The sequence below is a fragment of the Ptychodera flava genome, unplaced genomic scaffold (genome assembly GCF_041260155.1).
Source record: "Ptychodera flava strain L36383 unplaced genomic scaffold, AS_Pfla_20210202 Scaffold_88__1_contigs__length_448041_pilon, whole genome shotgun sequence".
Taxonomy (NCBI): Eukaryota; Metazoa; Hemichordata; class Enteropneusta; family Ptychoderidae; genus Ptychodera; species Ptychodera flava.
Genome location: NW_027248410.1, coordinates 110285 through 137794, shown reverse-complemented (window position 1 = coordinate 137794; position 27510 = coordinate 110285). Strand labels below are relative to the sequence as shown.

At 37.9% G+C, this 27510-nt stretch overlaps 1 protein-coding gene across 1 annotated transcript in view; it reads left to right on the top strand.

Annotated features, from left to right (window-relative positions):
• The first annotated feature begins 8530 nt into the window (after positions 1–8530).
• LOC139129058 (death-associated protein kinase 1-like) overlaps positions 8531–27510 on the top strand; it is a 42738-nt gene continuing 23758 nt past the window's right edge. Inside the window, exon 1 of the mRNA XM_070694731.1 lies at positions 8531–8971. Coding sequence (XP_070550832.1) covers positions 8531–8971 — 441 coding nt within the window. The remainder of the gene's footprint in view (positions 8972–27510) is intronic.

The following is a 27510-nucleotide window of genomic DNA, read 5'->3' as shown; positions in this document are numbered from 1 at the left end:
GGGAGCCTATAAATACCCCCTATCATCCTGGGCGTTCATAATCCATCATGAGTGGCACATGGTCGTAGCGTCTACGAATGCTCCCTAAAATCTGGATTTTTCAAGAACAATGGTGTACATTAAAGCACTATTCCAACACATTACGTTTTGTGAATACTTTTTGCATTACTTTGTTGGCGAAATTCTCTCTTTTTTTCCCATTTTAAGTTGGTTTTTCATGCCAAAAGTGCCTCAATGCTGTGTTCGAAGCGTCCAACAAACAATACATTAAAGCATTCAAACAGCTGCCAATCACGAGGGGACGCGCAAAGTTGCAAACGATCAAACATATGTGTGTACATCAGATTGATAACGATGTCAACAATAAACAAACGATTCTTACTACAGTGACTACTGGGTTAAATACTTGACCAACGGTTACTGAAGACGAGTCTCAAATGAGATCAGGTACTGACGGACTGCTTAATGGTTTCAAGTAGCTCAAATACAGTAGTTCGAGCGAGGTTTTCCCTGGGTGTTTAGGTTGGATGGCAAAACTAGATTTTGCCAAACACCAAGGCAAAACCTCGAGCTACTGTACTGCAGCTAGGTTTAAAGCAGATTGCCTCTCCCTGTCTGTTTGTAGATCTGTGTACCCGTAGGCCTAAGAATGGGTGATGTGTACGTTGACATGCAGTACGTTATTTTACGATCGATCTCTTTTGGAAGTATGTTGTGGCCTAGCCCTGCATACAATGCCGTGTGTTCCCGACGTTATACGGCCTCCCATCATAGCTTTGTGTGACAGGGCTGTGTGTTACCGGCGTTATATGGCCTGTGGTGGGAGGCCGCAAAACGCTGGTAACACCTGAGTCCTGCCATGCAGAGCTACCTCCTACCACAGCTCTGCTGATTGCCATGGACCACGGTCCCTCCACAAAGGGACCATGCATGGACAAAACCAGCAACATGCGGATCCATTTTGGACTGAGCACGAAAAAATACTTTTCTAACTACTTTCTGCCGAAATCAACTCCATTCTGATCTATGCCTATCCATTGAGCTACCAAGCAGTAGCTCCTTTGCCTTCCCAAATCACTCAACCTCTCACAGACAGCGAAAACAATGCTCTCGTGACGTCCAAAACCGTTGTTTGGCTTGCGATGCACGGTCAAACGTCCATGCAGTGGCCGACCTTTGGATACGTTCATGCGACGAGTATACAGGTGCCCATGAGCTGCATTATTTCCGGTCAGGTCGGGTTGATGAAACTAAATCAAGACTGATTCATCTCTGTAGGAGTTGTTCAAAAAAAGAGACACTTGCCACAGATTAGCATCAAATGTCGACCGTTCAGACTGAACAATGATGAAAGTTCTGAAGTTCCCCATGATGTCGCTCTTCTCTATACGTTTTTCTGAGCTTGATATCTGACTTGTTGTGGAATCTTAATCAACTTTACTTTCCCAACCAGGGTACAACATTACCTTTGTTACTTACATAGTTACCTAGAATTCATTTAATTCGCTGATTAATATGACTCTTACGTTCTTCCTCAATTGTCTGTAACTGATTTTTCTATCCTGATATTGATATTGCATTCCTATTTCAAGTGTTTTGAAACTTATGTCATGGTCATTCACTGAAATAGTTTTCTGACAAACTCTATAAATTTGCCAACTACTGATGATAAGTCTGCAACATTTACAAACACTAGCAATAATAATTACATTTATGGTCATTTACTGTCTTTCGCTTAAGCGGGTTTGCTTGGCGGAAGCAGTATATAACGAGCTGAGTTCCCATTTTTACCCTTCCATGTGAGTGTAGTATTCGAACAAGTGAGATCATAATCTTACACTGTTCTGAGTGGCCTGGACATTTTTTATAATATACATTAAATTGATCATATCAAAATTACTCTTGTTTACATTGCTTGGATATTTATATTTTTTTCTATACTTTTGACTTTTGATTTGAAGTATTTTGACTCTCCATTGGACGCAGCACATGTACGGGTACAACCATCATGTGCAGACTGGAGTGTAATTGTAAATTTGTCGGGAAGTTGTTCACAAGAAAAAAAGCATTTTGTATTTAGAGCCTGTAGCTCGGGATTTTCCAAGATGAACAACCCATTATACATTTCCTACATCTTTGAAGCGGTTATTACTGTAATCTTTCCTGTGATGAAAATTTTGTGAATATCTTTGCAATGTGTTCCCACGATGAGTGTGAACTGATTCTCTGTTGGTAAAAATCGTCAGAAATGGTCCAGTGACCGTGATAAAATAGACACAGATGTTAAATCATTGCGAGAAAGAGTAAGACATTCACCTTGCAATATTTGCTGCCGTATTTCTCAGCAGAATAACCCATTTTTACACATTGTGTAAAGCAAGAGCAAGCAGGCGTTTCAAGGTAAATTTTGTATATAACCATGCCAGTTTGTGGCGTAAAGTTTTCCAGAGTGAAAGATTGAGTTGACGCTAATAGAGTAGACGTCCGGCCTGGCACAGTTGACTGAGATCCAGTCGGTTTGGGTTTAGTCCAGAAACCTGCAAAGTTTTGTATGATCATCGTTCAGCATTTGGGTGTTTTAATTCAATTTTTCTTGGTCAAAGTAATTGAGTAACAATGTACGCCTGATTCCATGTGTTGCTTTTGTCACCGTTATACGCGTATACGGACGGTTTCCGATTAAAAGCGGTGCTCCAGTGCTCCTAAATGCGTGCTAAGTTTATTCAGTGACTGTTTACGCAGCAGTAATCAATACGACTAGGATTTGCCACCACTTAACGACTGTAAATACGCATCGATGGTCCATACGAAAATCTTGTACTAAATTGAAGGAGGTAAAAATTATGGAAGAAAGGTCAGTCCACCGTCCATCAAAGTTGTTGATCTGAAAAATCTTCACTGTACACCAAATATACGAGTGGCTGTTATGGGTCTACATGTCTCGCCTGCTTTCCACTGTTCCTTGTTACGAGCTGTGGTCAAAGTGCGTCAAGTTACAATATGTTCATGTACAGAGTTACAGACATCGGTGAAGTACCGGGTACATTGATTGTGTTCAAAACCACTGCTTGTTTTCTCTTCGTGATTCTTGTGTCCCTAACGTCGACTGACTCTATTTGCGTCCGCACATGACTGTCGGGATTGATATTTCCTGGACAAATTGATACACTCATAGTTTATTCCGCCTCTGACGCAAAGATACACACTGCTTTACACGTGCCACTCCTAGGCCATGGGATCGATTACCATACCTTTAAATAAATGGGGTGACAGAATATTATTGTTTGCCAGTACCTTGATATACTGGACGAGACCGTGTTGCACTAGCACTGTCTATTCAGTTATTTAATCACAGAGTTCATCAAGCTATGCCCTGCAAGCACATGCCCCAATATGTTGTCGTCACATTTCTTGCAAACACAAATTCCTTGTGGATATGGCACACCAGAGTAGCAGCATGGCAAATATCGCCCCCAATAAGTGTACTCCGATGTCGGCGTATGATGTACCCCGTGAATGAACAGAACCTCTACTGGTACGATGAACATAGACATATGAACATATGGACAGACATATATTTCTGAAGGAGTTCCTTTGCGTATATTCCCAAACACAACGTTTAAGTGCACAGAACGTACTCCATTCACCATTTTTACCTTACATACTGGCTGTTTTACCTGTCTAGTGATTTCAAAGTAACATCTCCCAATATAACCCTATTCGTAGACAAGCTATTTACGGATGGTGTTCTGTTATTGTTGATGTTGTCGCTGTTGTTTTTATTGTTTTTCTGGCTGCGATGTTTTTAGTTGCTTCCAAGGTAGTGAAAGAGAAGGTTGTAGCATAACCAAGCCGTTAAATATTGTAGAAATTGATTTGCATTGGGCCACACCTGTCACCGGGCCAAAAAGAAAGGCATGTTTTGCATAAATACTGCCATTACTTTCATCACTCTGAGCACGTTATTTTCAGCTTAAATTAATATGGCATGGGGTTCTAAAGATCTACTTTAAAACTGGAACGGCTATAAAAATGGTTAAGTAAGAATTTTGAACACAGCAAAATCTAACAAATTGATTGGTATGCCTGTACGAAAATGGTTACTGGTTTGCAATTGAACTATTCAGCAAAAATTAGTGTACTTTTGAATGGGAGTGAGCCTCCTAAAAGCCTGATATGCACCCATTATGTTTGTCTTGCGCTTGGTTGGGATGAACGCCCGAACAATATATGCTTTCAAAGGACGATATGGAATAACCCGCCTGAACACTTAAATATGAAGATATTTTTTTGCATCTCATTTGATGCACTTTTCAAGGCCTTGCACGATATTCTTGTTGGAATCGAATAACGGGTATAGGATAAGTGTCATACAGCGGTTATCATGAAATATCATTTAGTCATTCTATTATTAACGATATATTATATTTTTCAACAGAGTGGGCAAACTCCTCTTCACTTGGCAGTAGCAAATAATCATGACGCCATTACAAGATTGCTGCTGGAACATAACGCATCCATTGATGTACAAGATAAAGTAAGACTGAATTGCAATGGACCATGTCGATAATTATTTACATGATTCGTACACTTATCAAGAAAGTATTGATTTCTAATAAGTCCAATTGTAATGCAGTATTCCAAATATGTATCCTACAACATTAAAAAGGGACCAATTGATTGTAAAATATCAATGACTGCATGAAAAAAGAACTTCAAAGCATACGTTGTTGCTTAATAAATAAAATGAAACAAACATGGGTTAACATTTACTGTTGCCTGCCGTGGTAGTGAAAGAGAAGGTTGTGGCCTAGCCAAGCCGTTAAAATATTGTACAAATTGATTTGCATTGGCCACACCTGTCACTTGGTCAAAAAGAAAGACATGTTTTACATAAATACTGCCATTACTTTAAATCACTCTGAGTACGTTGTTTTGAGCTTAAATTAGTACAGCATGGGGTTCTAAAGATCTACTTAAAAACCATAACGGCTATTAAAAATGGATAAGTAAGAATTTTCAACACAGCAAAATCTACCAAATGAATTGGTCAGCCTGTGAGAAAATGGTTACTGGTTTGAAGTTGAACTATTCGGCAAAAAATTAGTGTACTTTTAAAAAGGAAATAAGCCTCGTTAAAGCCTAACATGCACTGTTATGTTTGTCTTGCGTTTCAGTTGAAACGCTAATCAAGGCCATGCTCATTTTCACAGGAACGTGAGACAGTCCACGTGATGCATTAAAGCTCTGTCACAATTAAACACTTAAATCCTAATTTCTCAGAGATTACTAATAAAACGTAAACACTTTAAGTAAAAAATCATGGTTGGATGAACGCCCGAACAAGATATGCTTTCGAAGGACGATATGGAATAACTAGCCAGCGTGAACAAATTAGTACGAAGAATTTATTTGCATCTCAATTGATGCACTCTTCAAGGCCATGCGAGCTATTCCACTTAAAATCGAATAAGAGAGATAGGATAATTGTCAGACAGTGGTTGTCATGCAATATCATTTTGTCATTCTATCATTAAGGATATATCTATTTTTTACCACAGAATGGGAAAACTCCTCTTCACTTGGCAGCGGCAAACGATCGTGATGCCACTACGAGATTGCTGTTGGAATCTAAAGCATCCATTGACGTACAAGATAAAGTAAGTCTGAAATTCACTTGACCATGTCGATAATTATATACATAACTCGTACACTTCTCGAGAAAGTCACGATTTCTAATAATTCAATCGTAATGCGATATTCCAAACTTGTTTCCTACAACATCACAAAGGAGCCAATTGATTGTAAAATATTAATGACGGCATGAAAAAGAACGTTAACGCATGTATAGTTGCTTAAGGTGGAGCAACATGTTGCCAACACACTTTTTTCAAAGCAATATTTCTCATCAAAGATGACAGGGGCAAGCGCAAGAGGAAAGCCAAATATCGCCCGTTAAAGTGCGGAAAACAAACCTGAAAGGTCAAACCCTGGCCGACAAAAGGGTCGTTTTATTTTATGATGATTAGTTATGATGAGTTTACGAACCACGACTAACATTTTAGCCGTAATGTTTAGATGTTAATGACACTGTGAGTTTGTAATATTATTGTTCATATTCACGGGCATGTAAACAAGCCATTAATGTGGTCCTCTGTGGTCCTGCACGTGGTTCAGCTCAACCAATGTCATCGCAGCGGACATGGCAAAGCAATACAAAATAAAAATATCAATAGCAGCATGTACAAATATACATCATACTTAAAAAAATCTTGTTCATCGGATTTTGGACCAGGATTCAGGAGCGGCCGCAAGCGAATAGTTTTAGTTTTTTCTAGCCCCCAAAATACCCGCGGTCCCTCCGTCGTTTTTGCCGGGTTGCAGACAAGGCAAAATGATCTTTTCCCCCTTTAGGCTACCCAGAAATATCTCAGACAAGATACACTGATATGGTTATTGAATTCAACACTATATTTCTCAACAATAACAAAGGGAATTACAGTTCTAATTAATGTGTAACTGATTTGTTTTTTCATTGTCATAATTTTTTATATTTTTGATGTAATTTTCGCTCAATCAGATGCACCGCCCATTGTCTATTGTCACGATCTTGGTAAACAGACCGCCAAACGTTTTATCAGGACAAACACTGAACAACGTCTTTGCAACTAACTGTTGGCCATCACTTCGAATGTTGGCGATGAAATTAATAGTCATGGAGTACTAACCTTGAAAAAAAAAGAGAATCTTATCAGGACAAACACTTAACAACGTCTTTGGAACTAACTGTTGGCCATCACTTCGAATGTTGGCGATGAAATTAATAGTCATGGAGTACTAACCTTAACAAAACGAAAAAAATTCAACCAAAAATTTACCCATATTTTGTCGTAATTTGCAAAATCCAGACGTCGCAACAACGTGTTGACAGAGCTCAGTGCTGACACCGTGACGTCGGAAGTCTCATTCAGAATTCCACATGCCCACGGAATTGAAAACCTGACGATGTGTAGGGCGCCGCCGGCGGCGGTAATAAATATTACAAATTCGCCGATGCTAACATGTGCACTATGAACGCCTGTTAATTAGATGTGAAAAGCGTCACCTGTATGCATTTCGTGGCGAAGTGTAAATGAAGTAGTTTGCTCACAGAATTAGGTAATGAGGGATTATTGATGGTGAATTTTCTGGTCAGCATTATGGTAATGCTGACCATGATATGCCCACCCTTAATCCTTCAACACGATACGGACTGTGGCTGACCCTTACCTCCATGGGTTGACCAATGGAGCTAGATGGAAGAGTACATTGGAACTTGACCATGCACACCTAGACGTGTATAGATCATCAGCGGCTTATACAGCGGTACAATGTATAGGTGTAAGCATTGAGCCAGGTCCGTTTCTAGCTCCATGGTGTAAGACTAAGACTTTATTTTTGACTGACTACACCAGCGATGGTCCGCATCAAACAGAACTACAGGAGAAAATTTACACGGCAAATTTCCATGGACTTATTTCCATTTTTTTTGAAATCAAATTATACGTACACTTATCGTGAAGGCACACTTCGCAGCGGTAAAACATAAGTTAAAGCTAGGTTTTCATATCAGTGACGTGTGCATGTGCGCAATTTTGCTGTTGCTAAACTATGTCAAATGACCTTTTGATGTGAATGAAAACACTTCTTCGAGCATACACCTTGGTGTTCAATCCATGCCAAAATTACTACTTTGATTTTACAACACAACATGCAACTCCGTTTTCTATTTCACTACTCAACATGCTATTCCACTACTCCGTATCCTATTCCACAACTGTGTATGCTATTCCATTTTCTATTTCACAATTCAACATGCTCTTTCGAATTTCATTTCACAACACAACATGCCATTGCAAATCCTATTTCACTACTCAACATGCTCTTCCGAATTTCATTTCACAACACAACATGTCATTCCAAATCCTATTTCACAACTCAACATGCTCTTCCGAATTTCATTTGACAACACAAACATGCCATGCCAAATCCTATTTCACAACTCAACATGCTCTTCCGAATTTCATTTCACAACACAACATGTCATTCCAAATCCTATTTCACAACTCAACATGCTCTTTCGAATTTCATTTGAGTGACAACGCATCAACATATCATGCAGCAGCGAAGGAAATTCACGAAATCATGAACTCTCCATCTGTAAGGGGATTTCTCGCGAACCACCTCGTCCAATTGGACTTTATACCGAAGCGAGTCCCCTGGTTTGGGGGGGGGGTTTCTGGGAACGATTGATTGGCATTACAAATTATGCCTGAAGAAAGTACTGCGACGAGCTTTTATATACGAAGATGAGCTGAGAACACTACTCACAGAGATCGAAGCAGTAATTAACGATCGGCCACTGACTTAAGTGTACGGCGACTGCAACGAACCCCTACCTCTAAATCCGTCGCAACTCATCGTCGGCCGAACAATTACCACTTTACCGAACGACGATATCAACGTCGACGAACTACGCGATCCAAACTACATGTCGCAAACCGTCTTGGAAAAGAGATCTCATCGTCTTTCAAGACTTTTAGAGCAATTTCACGCTCGTTGGAGTAACGAATACTTGACCGCACTGAAGGAACGAGACTTAAATTACGTGAGGGGCTCCACTACGAATGAAATTAAAGTCGGAGACGTCGTACTCATACATGACAGTCAGAAGAAACGTGCGCAATGGAAATTAGCCATTGTACAGAAACTAAACGCTGGCAACGACGGGTTAGTTCGCTCAGCTGAAATTAAAACAGCAAATGGACCTAGCAACCGACCTGTCACCAAATTACATCCCCTTGAAATAAACACTGGCGATGTCAACGGCACCAGCCCATCAACAGATGATTGCGCTACAACTAATCACATCCGACGCTCATCGAGACTAGCAACAAAGGAAGCCATGAGACGAATCAAGGAGTGGAATAGAGTAATTGCCACGGAACACTGACAATTAACGTCGTATTGAGTTTCATGTGTTAACTTTATTAGAACTTTGATGGACACATAATGGACGGTTCTCATGCAAGATAATAGTTTATGCTTGCAACTTTTCATGTTTCAATAGTTTATTGAATTTCATATTTGTTGAGTTAAGTAAACTGATATTTCGCGGGCCGGAGTAAATGTCGGGAACGAACTCTGAGCACAGTAAAAGTATCAAACTATCTGTCAATCATTACGTTAGTATTCACCTCCGGTCACGTGACTAAGAGTTATTAGGCTTTAGAACTTTCTAGTGTTCATGGCGTGCAGACGTGCGTTGTCTCGCAGCGCCTCGTTGTACTTGCACTGAAACCAGTCAATAAAGCTCACGTTCAAGTTCAACCAGGTTTATGTCTTCCCTCTCTATCCATCTCACGAACCTAATCACCCACAACTTCAGTGAAAGAAAAAATATGATAAACAGAACAAAAAGTTATAAAAATAAAAAAGTTACTTCATTTACTGGCCACGATTATACCCTTCAGATCTCCCCTCCCCCCCCCTTCTTGGCCAAAGAATCATAGTATATCTGATGCAGACTAAAATAAAAATGTGTTTCAGAAAGTAACTTTTGACGGATTTTTTTTTCTTTTACCTAAGTGCGTCATCTGTTTTTCTCAAGTTTCTTTGGCTGATTTTTTATTGAAATTTGCGGGGAATTTTTTTTAAAGAAAATTTTCCACTCCCCAATGGTCCACCCCTTGCCCACTAAAGGCCTCCCTCCACAGCCCTGCTGACCACCATAGGCAAAACCAACCACTGATTTCAACGCGCAGTTTCTCCACCGAAAACAATCTGTTTTTTCACCCAAAATCGTGATCGATCTCCTATTTTGAGCACGCACAGATGCACGATGAGCTAAGCTGTGCTTTTGAACTTACACAAAGCCCACTTTCATCTCTGCGATGGGACCATATCCGTATCAGACGCCATATAGTAAATCTCGGTCTTTCACAATAAGCCTCCCACGCACGTGCACCATAGACAAAACTGCTGATTGCAGCGCGCAGTTTCTTTTCCGAAAACAGCCAATTTTTAATTTAAGATCGTGATCGATCCTTGTTTTCGAGCACGCTCATCTTGTTTAGATACACTATTTGTTAAGCTGCGTTTTTAGACTTGCGCAAAGTTCGCATTTCTCTCTCTGTGCGAGGGGACCATTTCGCGTCCGCCATTTTGAATCTTGTTCGATAGCCAGTAACAATGCCCTGCTCCGCAGAGCTAGGTTTAGAATGGGATTGTGAAATAGGATTTGGAATGGCATGATGTGTTGTCAAATGAAATTCGAAAGAGCATGTTGAGTTGTGAAATAGGATTTGGAATGCCATGATGTGTTGTCAAATGAAATTCGAAAGAGCATGTTGAGTTGTGAAATAGGATTTGCAATGGCATGTTGTGTTGTGAAATGAAATTCGAAAGAGCATGTTGAGTTGTGAAATAGGATTTGCAATGGCATGTTGTGTTGTGAAATGAAATTCGAAAGAGCATGTTGAATTGTGAAATAGAAAATGGAATAGCATACACAGTTGTGGAATAGGATACGGAGTAGTGGAATAGCATGTTGAGTAGTGAAATAGGATTTGCAATGGCATGTTGTGTTGTGAAATGAAATTCGAAAGAGCATGTTGAATTGTGAAATAGAAAATGGAATAGCATACACAGTTGTGGAATAGGATACGGAGTAGTGGAATAGCATGTTGAGTAGTGAAATAGAAAACGGAGTTGCATGTCAAGTTGTAAAATAAAAATAGTAATTTTGGCATGGATTGAACACCATAATACACCCTCGAGGGTTTATGTCCGAAAATACTTGCAAAGTAGTAAAGTAACATCCCAAGAAGATTTTATTTTCTGACATTTTGATATCACATATAAGAGGCGCCAAATGTAAAAAAAAATATTTTCACAATCAAGCTTTTTGAAGAGATAAACAATTTTGAAATATATATATATATATATATATATATATATATATATATATATATATATATATATATATATATTTTTTTTTTTTTTTTAATTATCTTTATGTTTACAATTTTTCGGCGCGTCCTTGGGCGCATTTCTTTATAATATCAAACATATTTTTCAGCATGCCCTTCATATGAAAAAAATGGAAGTTCCTGATACTTTTCTGTTTTCTGTATGAGAATTTAGTATAAGAATGCAACATGTACTAATATTTCAATCACATTTCCCTTAAAAAGTTCTGGACATCCGCTTATGCATAGAGAGTGTTGGAATACATTCAGCTCATTCAAAATACTGTACTCAAACTTCAGAATTGACAATTTTTGTGTTCCTATCTTACAACTGACATTACACCTATTTCATTAAAACGTAGATGACTGATTGTTGAAAATATACCCCCAAAATTATATATATATATATATATATATATATATATATATATATATATATATATATATATATATATATATATATATATATATATATATATATATATATATGTGTGTGTGTGTGTATGTATGTATGTGTGTGTGTATGTGTGTGTGTGTGTGTGTCTATATATGTTTGTATCTATGTATGTATGTATGTATGTATGTATGTAAATTATTATTTTTTACATTTTGCGCCTCGTATGCATACTCTTTGCTTTTAAAAACTTAAACATCTGTCATGTATCAATGGTCAATTGGCACTGTTTTTTCAACGTTTGACTTCAGTGTCAGTTTCGCCATGGCAGAATATTTGCAACACACGTTGAGTGTTGACAAGCAATGAAGCGAACGAACATCCTACTGTTCACCATATCCTTGCCCCGAAAACTACTAGGCAGATTATTTCAATTTTTTCAAATTTCCATAGGATTACGAGTAAGTTGATGTTATCAGATATTTTTCTGGAACTACCAGGCTATGATTACCTAATCCAATCATTACCCTTATTCCGAAAGACCTATTGATATTATTGTATTGTGTCATGATCAAAGTTTCATTCTATTACAATGCTGAACTTCTTTCGAGAAACATAGAAATAAAGATCGATTATTTTTACTATGTGTACACGCCAACGAGATACTGTTGTTTAGCAGGAGCGGAGATTAAACCAAGTGGGTCATTAGTGCCTTCCGATCCGAATGAAAAGTTGTGTATCCTCAGAACGTCTGTGTTTCACACAAGCGATATCGTCTTTGTCTCGAGACTAGACGAACCGGAAGTTGACCGGGCAATTCATATAGCATTCCAGTTTCTTCCATTGATTGTTATTCCGAACGGTTTTTTTGACAAAGGATGAAGCTATAAAACCTCTTGACCAGTGTTTTCCATTTACATAAATAAAAAAAACAGACCGACAAATAGATAAATAGATAGATAGATCATGTTGGTGGATAGATAGATTATCAGTGTGACAGCATAGACGTATCGTGGCAGCGACTGTGTAAGAAGTTACATACAGAGAAGATACATGTAGAGGGACAGAGAGACGAAGAGAAACATGGAGAAAGGAAGCACTCTTTGTTCGCCGCGTTTATTCGGTGAAATTTAAAATCGACAGAGGCTACAGACTGTGACCAACAGGACTAAAATACCATCATTAACGTGGAAATGGACATTCAAACTTAATGGTCACTGTCTTGGCCATGAAATGATATAATCTGAAGTGACATATATCCCTTGAAAAAAAATCAGCGATGATCACAAAACTGTTTCAGCTGACCCTTTTTAAGGCATGTCTGCTGTAACATAGGATGGGGAGTACGATTTTGGCGTTGGTTGCCTTTCAACGACAACTCGCAGTGAGAGATATCCCTGTTTTCGTGAAAATTGTCTTTAGTGACTGTCACTCTCACTGTATTTTTAGATTAGGGGACTTTTGTACCACTGGTTAATTGCAGTTTGTAAGCCATGTTCAAGAATGGAACGCAGTCCTCGCTTCTAGCGTTTATGCGGCTTATGCTGACATAAACATGTCTATCTAATTTGAATAAAAAGGCTAACAACGTGAAAGAGAGTTTTGTCCAAAGCATGTGAATCACTACTGGAGGAATAATTTCGACACATTTTCATGCTCCATGAATCCATCATGAATGTCCATCAAATGTTGTTTCAACAAATTTTGCAATGTTTTGATCGCATAATTTAGACAAAACATGATCTAATCTTTCGTCAATGGCATTTGGCGAGAGATAAGCAGCATGGACCACATGATCCACTGCCGTCCGCAGATAGGATTCAAAATTATGGTGAAGTCACCGTGGTTTAATGACCAGTTAGTAAATACCGCAGTCATGAGCGTTCGTCTTACACTTTACACCCTTTGGTGCAGCAAATACTGAGTCCGAATCACCACAAATTCAAGTAAATCAAAGTCCGAATCAAAAACCTTTATCTACGACTGAAACTTAACATCATTCCGTTCGAGGCCCGCGGCCCCCTCATTATCACCGGCATAAAAAAATCGGCGTCATCAAGGGATTTTCATTTTGTATTTTTTTAATATTTTTTGATTCGGATGTAGCTTTACCTACACTTGAGGTATTTAAAAATTGAATTCGTTCTCCACTGCTCGATGTAAATGTTCTGTTGTGAGTGTTTGAAGACTGTGAGACAATCACAATTATCGCCTGTGTTGTTTGCTGAATTAGCAACCTCAAGAATGGTACAAATTTTCATTACGATTTTCTTCTGACTGAGGTCCTTGTCTGATTCAAGACGTTTGATAATGCGATTGTGACTGGCGAGGCTACCTCAGGGTGCAATGCACTCGAGTCGAATACATAGACAATGCCTCTGTTTTTCTTGTGAGGTGGGGTGAGGCATAGTATACAGCTGCCGCTATGTCATAAGTACGGGCCGAAAGAAAGTAGGAGTTATACTTGTAAAATATGAATTGTAGTAGCAGCCAATACTACGAGCTATAGATGTCGAGGGAAGTCTGTACGCCACGGTCATTCCACTCGTTATTGTGGGGTCACCGTGCTTACATCGTTCACGGAGGTAGCACAGATTCGCCGTTCAACCATTTTAGCTCAGGTGTTCACACATGCGCTAATTTCATAGCGACGTCTGTCTGTCTGTCCGTGTGTGTTTGTGTTAGTGTGTGTATGTGTGTGTGTCTTTCTGTCTTTCTGTTTTTTTTGTTTGTTTGTTTTTACACGATAACTCAAAAACGCCTGAACAAATTTAAGTCAGATTCGGTACAAAGGTACCATATGCTACTTGCAAGAACTGATAAGATGTCGGTTAGTGTGACTTGCATATTAATGAAGTTATGCAATATCATTTTTTCCTTTCAATGGTTTCCCTATGGAGACACTGGACAAAATGCTTGATATACGACAATATATACACATGTACTGATTTTGACATGCGTCAAATACGTTAGGTATACACGTACGTATACCAATAAAATGCAAAACTACAGTGTACATTTAGTGTGCAAAGATCTGCATTATGTATACTCATACTCTGCATAGAAATACGCTTTGCATATCAAAGTATTGAAATGTTCCATATACAAAGATATGCGCTGCAAATGCAATTAATATTGTGTTCCATAGACGTAAATATGCGAAGGGCATATCAAGCATTTTAACCAGTGAGACAGTAATGACAGTGTCGACATATATCAAGAAATACTGCACCAACTTTCATGAAACTTTTCACAGATGACAATCTCAGAACATTACGATGATACTTTGAGTGTCATGTCAATTATCTGCTCATTTGCATTTTTAATGAACGTTTTTTAGTGACATAACTCCGAAATTCTTGCACCAAACTTGATGATTCGTGCAACAAATATTGATCTGATATACTGTATATCTAATTATACTTAGAAGCATTTGGCAGTTTAAATTTAATAAATAGCTCATTTGCATATTTTATCATGTTTTATAATAAGTCATATAACTCCGATATGACTGCACCTAATTTGATGAATTCTGCTGCAGATAATGATCTGACTGACATCTAACCTTTCAGTGTCTTATTATTGAAATTAGTATTTTCACCTAGATATCGAAGGAAATAAGTATATTACCCGCGTCCTTCCTTTCTCATCGTGTAAATCAACAGATTTATTTCCATCCCCTGTCAATTTGAATAAATGACTCTTTTCTGTGTGAATCGAGCAACATTATTTTCATCGTTAATATTCCTTCCTTATTTGACCGATATCATGTTCTAAACCACATGCTACTTGTTCATTGCAATGGTAGACAGATATGTCCGGTGCGCTAAAGGGAATAGTTGTAGATATATTTTGCAAAACGCTAAAAAAGGTGCAAACAAAAAACTATGTGTTAGTCAGTACGGCCGATGGAAAACCGACGTTCACACAGACTTGGGACAGAGAACGAAAGCGGGGATATCAGGAAAGGCGGTGACGTATTTTCCAATATAAAATGCTCTGTCTGGTTGTGCTAGTCAATCAATCGAATTTATTTGTGTTGAACATTTATAAAAGCATGGACAATCTCGATTCGTCCGTCTGTGAATTGACATTACTGACTTAGTCTTTCTCTTTTTTGTTGATCAATGAAAGTATTTTCGTATTCAATATTTGGCCCTAATTTGACCGATTTAATATTCTAATCTAAACTGTCTATGGTTGACCTCACTAACATACAAAGACTTGGTCTGTGGGTCAATGTGCATATATAGTTGATGAGATATTAAAAAATATTGGAAGCACGGCCATACTCTTCAAGTTAAGAGAAATATTGATATCATAGTATTTCCAACAAAAACGAGAATGCCTTGGTGATAACAAAGGCGATGAATCGGTTGAATAGAAAAACTTTTCGGACATATTTCGGACATATTTCGGATATTTTTGCATGTCAATTTTTGATAACGCAGCTCATCTATTGTACTGTCAGGGGAAGTGAATTACACGCATTGTTTATGTAGTCAGTCAATATCGGGCCTCGCCTTGTATGCTGGAACTCGGAGTTCACGACTATATGAAGTGGGATTAGATTGAACATAAACCGTCAAAGTGCCGGCAAACGGTATTCTTGCGTTACTTTACTGGTCGACTCTCCTTCGATATATGTTAATGTTGCCATGCATACCCTTTCTATAAATATATAATTTCAGTCAGCCGCCATGCTGCACCATGCAAATTCACATTCAGCAAACATTGCAATTTTTGGGACATTACAGCAACTAGGGTTAAGAAAGTAACACACCGTCTGTGTCCCACCAACAGTCAACTTCATAGTAAGCGAACCTATAGCTATCTGCAGTACAGTAGATCGGTCTTCTTTTCTGCAGCTAATTAACTTATTGATCGTATCGTTGTCGGTCATGGCCGTGATCACGGGAGCAAGCAGATTACATCACCAACGCTCAAAACCAGTACGTAAAGACTAATTATCACAACCATGCCAAATAACCAACCACTCAAGTACAGCGTAAAGCCTGATCCAGGTCCATTTCGAGCCGAGCTTGAAAACATATATCATACCTGGTATATACTAAGGGATAGTTACTTTCAGTGAACCAACGCGCGTGACCGTAGCGGTACACGTGGAATTAAACAACACAAACGTTTAATGGACTTAGATATTTCATTAAATTTGAAATCCCAATGATATGAATATATACTGTCTTTCAGAAACTGTGAGATTCGAATGAGCATCGTACATGCTCAAAAACTCATGGTTTTTTTTCAACAAAATACAGTCGGCAGTGCTGCCGAATTTAGATCCTCCCAAAACTTGCACATCGACGCAGTCATTGTGTTATATCGTATAGTAAACAGAGAGCTTTACCACATCAATACTACGGTAACATGACCATCCGATTGTTCAGTACAGCGCCGCCGTAGTTATAATCTCTGAGATTGTCAATAGCAACATATATTGCAAGATGGCGGTGCCCAGAGAGAGAAGTTTTGATATCAAAAACAGTGGACATAGGAGGCAAAATGCAGATTAATACTCTTGTGTTTGTTTTTGCTAGATATGCTTCAAGAGATATATCTGATTATTGAAATAAAGGTGGAGGGTTATTTTGGCCAATGTTCACAATAATGCGTACGGTATGTTGATGTCGCCGAATTCTAGACCACACCAATGAAGCATAATTTATCTATACAGTATGTGTAATATGTACAGTGTCGGATCTATAACGCGGCTTGGCGTCATTTAAGAGCATTGTCTCTGGGGTTTGCAAAACAAAATTCTAAAAAAAATAAAAGTATGTTGCGACTGATTGACCCTCTTAAAAACGTGAAAGTATAAAATTGTGACGACATGATCTCGCATGCAAATGCAAGGGAAGTCACAATGTAAACAATGTGATATCAAAAATAAAGTTTACTGACGGTACGCGCACTGAAATGATTATCGGGTTGATGTACATCGTTTAATGAACGTCGAGACTGTAATTCCCCTTTGTGACTCCCAAGTGTCGCCGTTTTTCTCTGTTTACGCTGATTGACATGTTACCATCAAAAACGTGATTGGCTTAGTATTTATTTTTTAGCATATTGGCATATTCAGTTTTTAATCAAAATCTACTCTAGCATTCAAACTGAAAGCTTTACTCCACATACTATTGTACTACTGCAGACTAGCCTAATTCAAATAATTTGTTGGCGATATTTTGTTCAAATATACCTGCAGTAGATATACTTAACAAGCTCATGTTCATAAATATAGAAGGAGGAGACATAGAGTCATTTTGCTTTGATAAATCATTGTGTGGTTAGTCTTCTTAGAAAGACCGAATAAAAGCAAAAAGCTCTGAAAATCATACAGAGTATAAGAAGAGTGTATAGTCTGATGAACAATAATAGGGACTTCTGTGGCTTTCCCTCAACGTATGTTCAAATGAATAAATGAGTACAGTAGAATCTTCGGGAAAGCGACATAGGAGGCACAAGAATAAAGTCATTCGACTACAACATAAATTTCCTTCATTGCACAAAAAAATTCCTTAAATATTCTCGCTCAGAATCAAACTTGCAGCGCGGGATAAGGCTGTAGCGAAGACATATATAACACGATTGGAACAAAATTGGAAAATTGGATGGCAGTAATTATAGGGAAATTGTGACGCAATCAAATATTTTACAGTGGAAATTTTACAAAATGAGAAACTAGTGTAAAATTTGAAATATTGTTTTTATTGAACAAAACAACAAAAACACAAAGATTATTGCATACCGTTTTAATCGGGTTCATTTTCATGAAAGAAGTCTTATTTTGTATAAATTTCATAAAGAAACGAGACAAAATGTATGAAAGGTCACTACTTGATGACTTTTGAGTCAGGGCACTTTTGAAATGTCCCCTACTTTTTCGTGAATTTGGGGCTCAATAAACACTAAATGTAGTCAGGACACATTTGAAATGACCCTGACTGACCTAACTGTAAATCGATCGAAAAAAATCATTTTGGTCGAGGTAAACTAAAAAAAAAGATTAGTACCAGTACATCAGTAACAAAGAAACTACGGACAAGTTCACACATTTTCACACAAAAATAATATTTTTCAAATGTTTTGAACAATTTTGCATAAGATACTGTAATGCATTGATTCTTACTCATAACATTTTAACAGCACCGTAAATATTGGATAAATTTTGTAATACGTAAGCAAATATGGTGTAAAATCAAACAAATTGCTAATTGTCTTGAGAAAGTATGCTAATCCCATTATCCCAATTCTATTAAGCTGTCGAGCTGTGTGCAGCAATGTGGAATCCGATGTACTTTGAAAGTTGACTCAGACAACACTCAAAACAGAGTTGTAGTCAAGTAACAAAATTAGGATGTATCCACGGGCGAGATATGTGTCACTGCAGGTCCGTATGGTCCTTAAAACGAAAAACATTGAGATCGGGATTGACGAGTTGACACCGGCATAAAGACCGGTGACGGCAGCGTTGTGGGCATAAATGAGGTACACACCCCGTGTTTTATCGAACAGAATCTTTCGCGCTCGCCAAGGTCGTAAAATTGTTTTTTTTTTGAAAAGCCACTACATCTCTGAGAATGAGAATTTCTGTTTTGATCTTATCGTTGCATTTACTTCATAAATCTATTGGTAAATATCTAATTAACTCTGAATACTATGGCTATCCGTCGCTAGCACGGTAAAACTGGGCCCTGCCTACAGGTCTGTGTGACCTATACGGTGGATGCCGTATCACGCGGGAACACACAGACCTTTACGCAGGGCTACGTGAAAGCTATGTCCTCCGACTTGCCTTGGCATCGGTACAACGCGACACAATGATTAACACGTTTCATGCCCGAATCCGTACGTCTGGTTGGTGGAGATACCATTCGAGGTATCAAAGTCTCAGCTTGATGGATTTATGAATGAAGTATATCCTTGGCGACGAACCCCCTTACTCTTTAAATGAAAGTAATCCGCGTAAAATAAAACACAAATCGCGAAAAAATTCGTGCACTTTGTTACAATAGTTTTGATTCATATATGCAAAAACAAAAATTAGAAATCTCTTCATGTGATAAATATATAATCCCATGGTATTTTTGTCTGTTTGACGTCGTCGTATACTCTTGTTTTTCGCGGAGACGCACAACTTCTCGCCTTCGGCTCGTATACGATGACGTCAAAGAGAGAAAATACCTAGGAATTATATATATATATATATATATATATATATATATATATATATATATATATATATATATACAACACACATACACACACATATATATATGTATATTATATATATATATATATATATATATTGTGTGTGTGTGTGTGTGTGTGTGTGTGTGTGTGTGTGTGTGTGTGGAGAGAGAGAGAGAGAGAGAGAGAGAGAGAGAGAGAGAGAGAGAGAGAGAGAGAGAGAGAGAGAGAGAGAGAGAGAGAGAGAGAGAGAGAGAGAGAGAGCGATGATTGGGCAGGAAAAAACCTTATAAGGCCAGCTATGTGTATGGGGCAGTCAAATCTAGCCGTTGTTATCTATCGGGGTATTTGTGTCTGTAACAATGAAGAAAGGTTCAAGTATCTCGAGCCTTACAATTGGAGAGCATTATGCGGGCGCAGCGGAGCCAATTAAATAGTTAACATTTTCAGAGTCGTTTTTGCCTGTAGTTTTTCTCACCGGCGCGGATATTCCCTGTTTACAATAGAATGTCACTTTTGCATGCAGTTCATTCTGTGCTTGTGTGGCCTGCTACATGCTACTGATAACAGTGAGCGCTTGTGTGCCACGGTAAACACTGAAATATGATCGTTCGACAAGTTACATTTGCCGTATTTTTCTCTTAAATTTCCCGTAAAAATCTTCAAACTGTTATTTGTATCGATCATTTAGAAGAATTTCGAGCTCAACATGTTAAAACATCAAAAGCGTTCACTTCCATGTTCAAAGTTCTCTTCGTTTATCTATGGCATGTTGCTACGTATGTGTACGTGTGAGCGATCGCAAGCAGACTTCGAAGTTCGAGCCCTTAGACGTTCCTCTTACGTCATCCTTGATAAACAAGTAAACAATACTTTAGCCAATCAAAACAGAGGGTGTGGCGGCGTTGACCAATGAAAAGTGAGAGCTGATTTGATGCCTCATTACAGTGATGTTAATGTTATATAACTCCGCAGGGTCGCCCTGAAGCTTTGACAGACAAGTAGTACGCATGACTAATCGTCGATTCTCTCGATAAATGATGCAAATAAAAGATAGAACATATGTAATAATAACAGAACCCCATGGCCTGTGAGTGCAAGCGCGCCGTACTAGCGGTATTTGCACTCGTGCTGCGGTGTATTCGGCTGTCCTTTCACTCGCTTCGCTCGTGAAAGGACTGCCGCCGAATAAACCACAGCACTCGTGCAAATACCGCTAGTACGGCGCGCTTGCACTCACAGGCCATGGGGTTCTGTCATATTATGAATGAAACAAAAAATGAAGCTAGCGATCCAAAAGGTAATGGCAATCCACGCAAAATATCGTTTAGGCCTAATACGGGTATTTTTTCGTATCATCCGCCTAACTCGCTAAACCTGAACCTCGCCGTTTCATTTTTTTTTTCATTTTCACCCAAAATGTAGAAAAGAGAAAGTTACTCAGATGTCCATCGTAACTAAAAACGTATCTTTTCGATTTCATATTTACGCCCCGGCTTTCTCGTACGATTTTGTTGCCGTGCTTCATAAGCAGTGCTGATTGCGGTAAAATAGCTTCCCTGCTTTGTCAGCATTAGTTAGTTAAAATTAATTACACAATTTGTTCTCTTTCGTTACATAACATACTACTTAAACGTGTTTAAGTACATGATATATATATATATATATATATATATATATATATATATATATATATATATATATATATATATATTATATATATATATATATATATATTAGCGGACAATTCATCACAATGCTAGCATTAAGCAATGGTGCTTTATTTCTGTTTCATATTGATATCTTTTGGAAAACAGGATATTTTGAGATCGGTTTATTAAAGATTCGCAGCTTTTAGGGCTTTGAAGCAGTGTGACTTTCTCTTTTCTTAATTTTGTGCAAAAGTGAAAATCTACGTCGTTACTGATGCTTTTAATTGCCTATTGCGCCAAAGAAAGCATGGGTAAATTACTAATTTGCGGGCGCTGTCACCAGATTGTCACCTCATTAACTTTGACAAAGTCAACAACGAATGCATGAGCAAGGTATAACTTAGCTACTGCTAAAAAATTAACAGACTCAGGGCCTTTGATGCACCAATTTTTGAGCTCTCATACCGGTATATAGTCATACTGGCAAATTTCCTCCCAAACGTGAAAGGTGAACACGCGGGCATTCTGCGATGGACGCTTGCAACTTTACCTTGCTGCAGGCCCCTCGCTAATCTTGGCCCCGCTGCTCATGTACACCCTACATGACTTAGCCCGCATTAAAAATGGTGACAGGGGGGGGAGGGGGAATTCTGGGAGGGGATTTGAAAATTCACGGGGTAGTCGAGGGGACTTGAAAGTTTTGCTCTGCCTTGGGGGGGGGGGCTGAAAATATTTAGGTTGCCAACGTTTTGAAGTCATCAAATGGTTCGAATGTTAGTAATAATTAGATGAAATCTATAACTGTTTTCTCATTTTCTGAATTAAATCTCTCTCTAATCTCTCTCTCAAAAAAAATGTATGAATGCCATTATTTTTTAACATCATGTTCGACTTGATATGGGGCAGGAGCTGCAACTGTTGATAATTTTTCAATATATCTATGCAAAGTATCAAATACAGTTCTTGGTGTCTCTCTACATCATGCTGACAAAACACAATATTCAGTTTGTCAACAAAGCTCATTGTCTAAATATTGATGATAATTAAATTAGAGTTCAGACTGAAAGTTATTTGTCAACGATACAAATGCACAGTACACGTAGGCTGTGTTGAAAAGCTGAATACTGGACAGCTCAACATACTGTAGGGAGTAGAACAAGAACTAATAAAAAGAAGAACTGAAAAAATAATTGTCAAAATACATAGTTAATACAGCTACTGCCCTGATACTGCCAGAGGCAGTGCCACTGTCACTGCGTGCCGGCAGTGACAGTGATAGGTCTGACTCTGATGTAGTTTAAGAAGATAGTATGCAAGGTAGACTCTCATGTATTTATTCGGTGAAGCACTATATCAACCAAGTCTTGCTTTCTTTAAATGGCGAACATCCCACAATTGTACGACACTTCAAAATCTCTTGCATGATAAGTTGCGACGCCCCTCCCCTATAATTTATGTTCCTAACTTACATAACAATTTAACCAATTGTTATATAAATTAGCTGACACTGGTTCAGTTATTCCTGGTTAGAGTACTGAATTGATTAGGGAAGGGTCAAGTTTTACAAAGTCGGACAAGGAGGAGGGTCACATTTTACTTTACAAGTACGCCCGGGTGCAATGAATCAATACACGGATGTTTGAGATACTGAGTACAAAAATAAAAGTAGTTATATAAAAAGTAGTTATATAATAAAAGATTGTTATATAACAATCCAATACAAGTGTCATCCGCAACAGATTATTGAAAATGCTTACCACCTAGATAGCTGAGAGAGAGTTTTATATTAATAGTGCGATTTATTTGAATTTTCTCCAAAATGTATTAATAATGAAATTATATTTCAATCATAAACAATAATATGTGTCCGTTCAAGTTGAAATTCATTCATTCATTCATTCATTCATTCATTCATTCGTTCGTTCATGGTTCATTCATTGATATAAATTCCTTCCATTCCTCTTTCATTCCATTCACCAACACAATATTGCATATCTTTGTTCCTAAAGCCGTGTCATTCTTTGACCCTTTCGTTTGTGAAGATTGATGCATATGCCTGAATTGCGTAGTCAGCGGACATTAATAAATACTATATCGACTGGATCCACTTCTTTACAATTACCAATTTAAAGAAAACACCCATGATGTTACTTAAGTAGTTTCAAAATAATGGTAGATGTTTGACCAACCTAATAATAACAGCTCAACAGTTACATAAATGACAGAGTCATTCTGCCAGAATCATGATTACCTAATCGTTTTGTATTTAACAGAGGGTTTTTTTCTTATTAATTCTAATGTTAGTTTCAATTCTTGTACGCTCTCTGTATTATCGAAAGAGGTCTTGTATGGACAGGCAAACAAACATTCCACTGGTTGAATATAAGATTATGTTAAATTTAACCAATGTAAAAGTAAATTCTCCATGGAATTCCAACTATACAATAAAATAAATTAAACGCCTGAAATGACAATCCTTATCTTAACATAATAAATTTCCGTACACATTTTCACCCAGTAAAGAGATCGATGTCTATTTAAAATATTCATCCCCAGATGCTATTTTGAGTTCATCGAGTGTTCATTTGTTAGTAGAGTTCACGGGGTCACTGATACTTCAAGTTCCCTTAAGACACTTACAGGCTGTTTTACTAAAGCGATCGATAACATAAGCACCCTGCTGCATTTATTTATTTATTTATTTATTTATTTTTTATTTATTTATTTATTTATTTATTATAATATTCATCCACAGCGGACACGATACGTGTACCGACATAGGATAGGATGACTGAAACAGGTGCGAACCACCTATACAAAGCCAGTCACCCTAATGAAATGAAATATGTACTAATGAAAAAGCAAACAACAATAACATACAGGAGATAACAAATGAAGAAAGTCTAAAACAAATCAAATAAAATCTACATAGGTCTACACCTGCTACACAGACAACGAGAAATCCACGTACAAGTGTTGTCTGGATCAAAACAGTTATAAAATTTATCCCAATACCATTTCGTCAATGTTACTCTAAATGTACAGAGTGAAGCAGTGGTTCTAATTGTCGCCGGTAAATTGTTCAGAGATTGACAATTCTATTAAAGAGAAGGTGTTGGAAAGTGACAGTTTTACAATGGTTTCTATCCAGTGCATTTGTATCAGCACTAGAACGTGTATTAATTTTAGATGAGTGAGTTTTGACATACTTATGAACATTTAAAGAGTATTTCCCAGTAGTGCATTTATAAAAGAAAATCAGATCAAGAATCTCCCTGCGAAATGACAACGGTAAAAGGTTTACAGCAACTAATCTTTGTTTATAATCAATGTCAGTGGGATAATTAAGAATATACCTTGTTGCTGCTCTTTGGATTTTTTCAATTTTTACTAAGTTGCGCTTAGACTGGGCTGCCCAAACGACACTTCCGTACTCCAGATGACTACGCATTAGTGAACAGTAAAGAGCTTGTTTTAGAGTCACATTTGTAGCCACAAGTGCGCTTGATCATGCCAAGCAATCTATGAGATTTCATGCAAATACGATCAATGTGAGTATTCCAATTCAAGTCGAAAGTGAGATCAACACCTAAATCACAGTATTTTTTAACTGATGCTAAGTCATTACCATTCATGATATAATCAAAATTCAGAAAATTTTTACATCGTGTAAAGTGGAGGACATTGCACTTTAGAAATAAAAAAGGACCCAAAATGGATCCCTGGGGAACTGCTGAAGGAACAGGCAACCAATCTGAGCATTCACCTTCAACTACCGCTCTCTGTCTTCGATGTGACAAGTAATTAGAAAACCAACTGTGCAGCATACCATTAAAACCAAAAGAATGCAACTTATTTAATAATTTGTCATGAGGTACTTTGTCAAATGCCTTTGAGAAGTCCAGATAAAGCATATCCACCTGTCCTCCTTTATCTAAGACTTCTCCGATGTCATGAACAATTTGTACAAGTTGGGTACTACATGACTTCCCCTTGCAGAAACCATGTTGTAAACTATATATTTTTTCAGATAAGATTGGATAAACTCTATTGAATAAACACTTTCCATCACTTTGCTGGCTGAGCTCAACAAGAAACAGGTCTATAATTACAAACGTCTTCCCTCAGACCTTTCTTATACACAGGAATAACATTAGCATGTTTCCACTGTGATGGTAGCTTTCCCGCATTCAATGACATGTTAAAAAGGTCACACAGAGAAGGGGGTAACTCCCTGGCACATTCCCGAAGAAGACGGGAGATAACTTGTCATTGCCCACAGCCTTATTGGGATCTAAATTTTTAAGAACATTGTAAACTTCATCAACTGTAAAAAAAATATCACCCAAGGCAGGATTTGAATGGGCATCGCTATTGAAATTAAATTCACTATCAGTACAAGTACTATCGATGGTTAAAAGTTGAATAAAAAAATCATTAAAAGTTGAGCTTTGTCAAAAGCCGTTGACACATCTTTGCCGCTACCTTTTAAAATACTAGGCAAACTATGTGATTTAGTCGTAGCACTATAAAAGCCCCAAAATCGCTTAGGATTTTTATGCATATCACTTGCTAAGTTGTCAAGAAAACTATCATACTTCAGTGAGATAAGATTTTTTAACTTGTTTCTTAGCTTGCGGTATTTCGCCCAATGAACACCTTTGTTAGACAGGATTGCTTTTCTCCGGGCACGCTCTTTAGATTTGGATAAGTGTATTACTTCTCCATCAATCCAGGGTGGAGTGGCATTTTTACGGATTTTCACTTTAGGTATGTACTCATCGACAGTTATAAAAATAAACCAAATCCAGCCACCGTTGCCACGAGGAATCAATGTCGTTCTCTAAAAGTGCTGACTTCAGGGGCACATAAGACAAGTGCTGCCTGAGGCCCTCAAAGTCAGCTTTCTTATAATTATAAACATCTCTAGGTACTTTGTGTTTTCTGTCAGGTTTACAGTTAATATGGAACTCAACAATACAGTGATCAGAGTCAAAAATATCATTATATGTAATAACATCACTAAAAGCTTCTGGAAAATTAGTTAAAACAAGATCAAGTATATTACCACTTGAAAAAGTAGGATTGTGGTTTAACTGCTCCAAAGAGAAATCGATAACAAAATCACAGAAATCATTTTCAATGCCTGAGCCGACAGTCGAAGTGACTGACGACCAGTCTAACTTGGGTACATTAAAATCACCTATAATACAGACCTTTTCGAAGCCATTTGATAGGATAGAATCGAGTGTAAGTCTTAAATTATTCATAAAATCAGTGTCACCCCTAGGAGGTCTATAACACAGTACAAGTGCTATCTTTGATGACCTTGATGGACGTAATTCACACACAACAATTTCACTCCCAGGTGTCAGTTCTTGGCGACTGAGAGATAAGATGTCATCACGAACGGCGAGCAATACTCCACCACCTCTCCTATTAGGCCTGTCTCTTCTATAAATTAAATAACCACTGGGTAGGATTTCACTGTCCAAAATATCCCCAGTAAGCCAGGTTTCAGTCACACCTATCACTGCTGGTCTTCGTGAATAGACATTGTTCTGAGTGGTTAGGTATATGCTGCAAATATACGTTATTTGCATTTCTTAGGCTGCATTCTGAATCTTCTATATTGTTCCATTCTGGTGATGATACTCTAGCACGTCTTAAATTGATGTTTAAACCGTTATTTCTTTTCTAAGATATATATCGAAATATTTGTATTAGGGTATTCCACACACCTTCGAATTCCGTGTATTATTTTGTCAAATTCAGTTCTCCTTGTCGGCATTCTTGTTTATTACTAGTTCTTCGCCTTCCTCCGTTTACTTTTCAGCTGTCACATTCTCTTACTTTTCATCTGACCAGTGTTGAAATCCCACAACGTTTGTGTAGCGCTACAACAAGCGTCTGGCTTTGTCATTTTGTCCACCTTTGAACTCGACTGACCCCAAAAAGACAATGTTTTCGCTGGCTGTTTCTCCTTATTTCTTACTCACTGTGACTACATAAAGTTCTCCTTTCCTAAGTCCATTCATGCATATATGTATTCGTTCATACTTCAGAATCATTCTTGGTTATCGTAATTTTCATCTTTGTGCATTTGCCGCCAACGTGACGTATATCTCTCTGTATGGAAACTGACTCATTACGATCATGTTGTTTGAATTGCTCGTTTACTTATGTCTATGGCCCCTGAGCACATTGACATTTTGTGTGAGATAAGCTGCCTTTTTCGTAACATTGT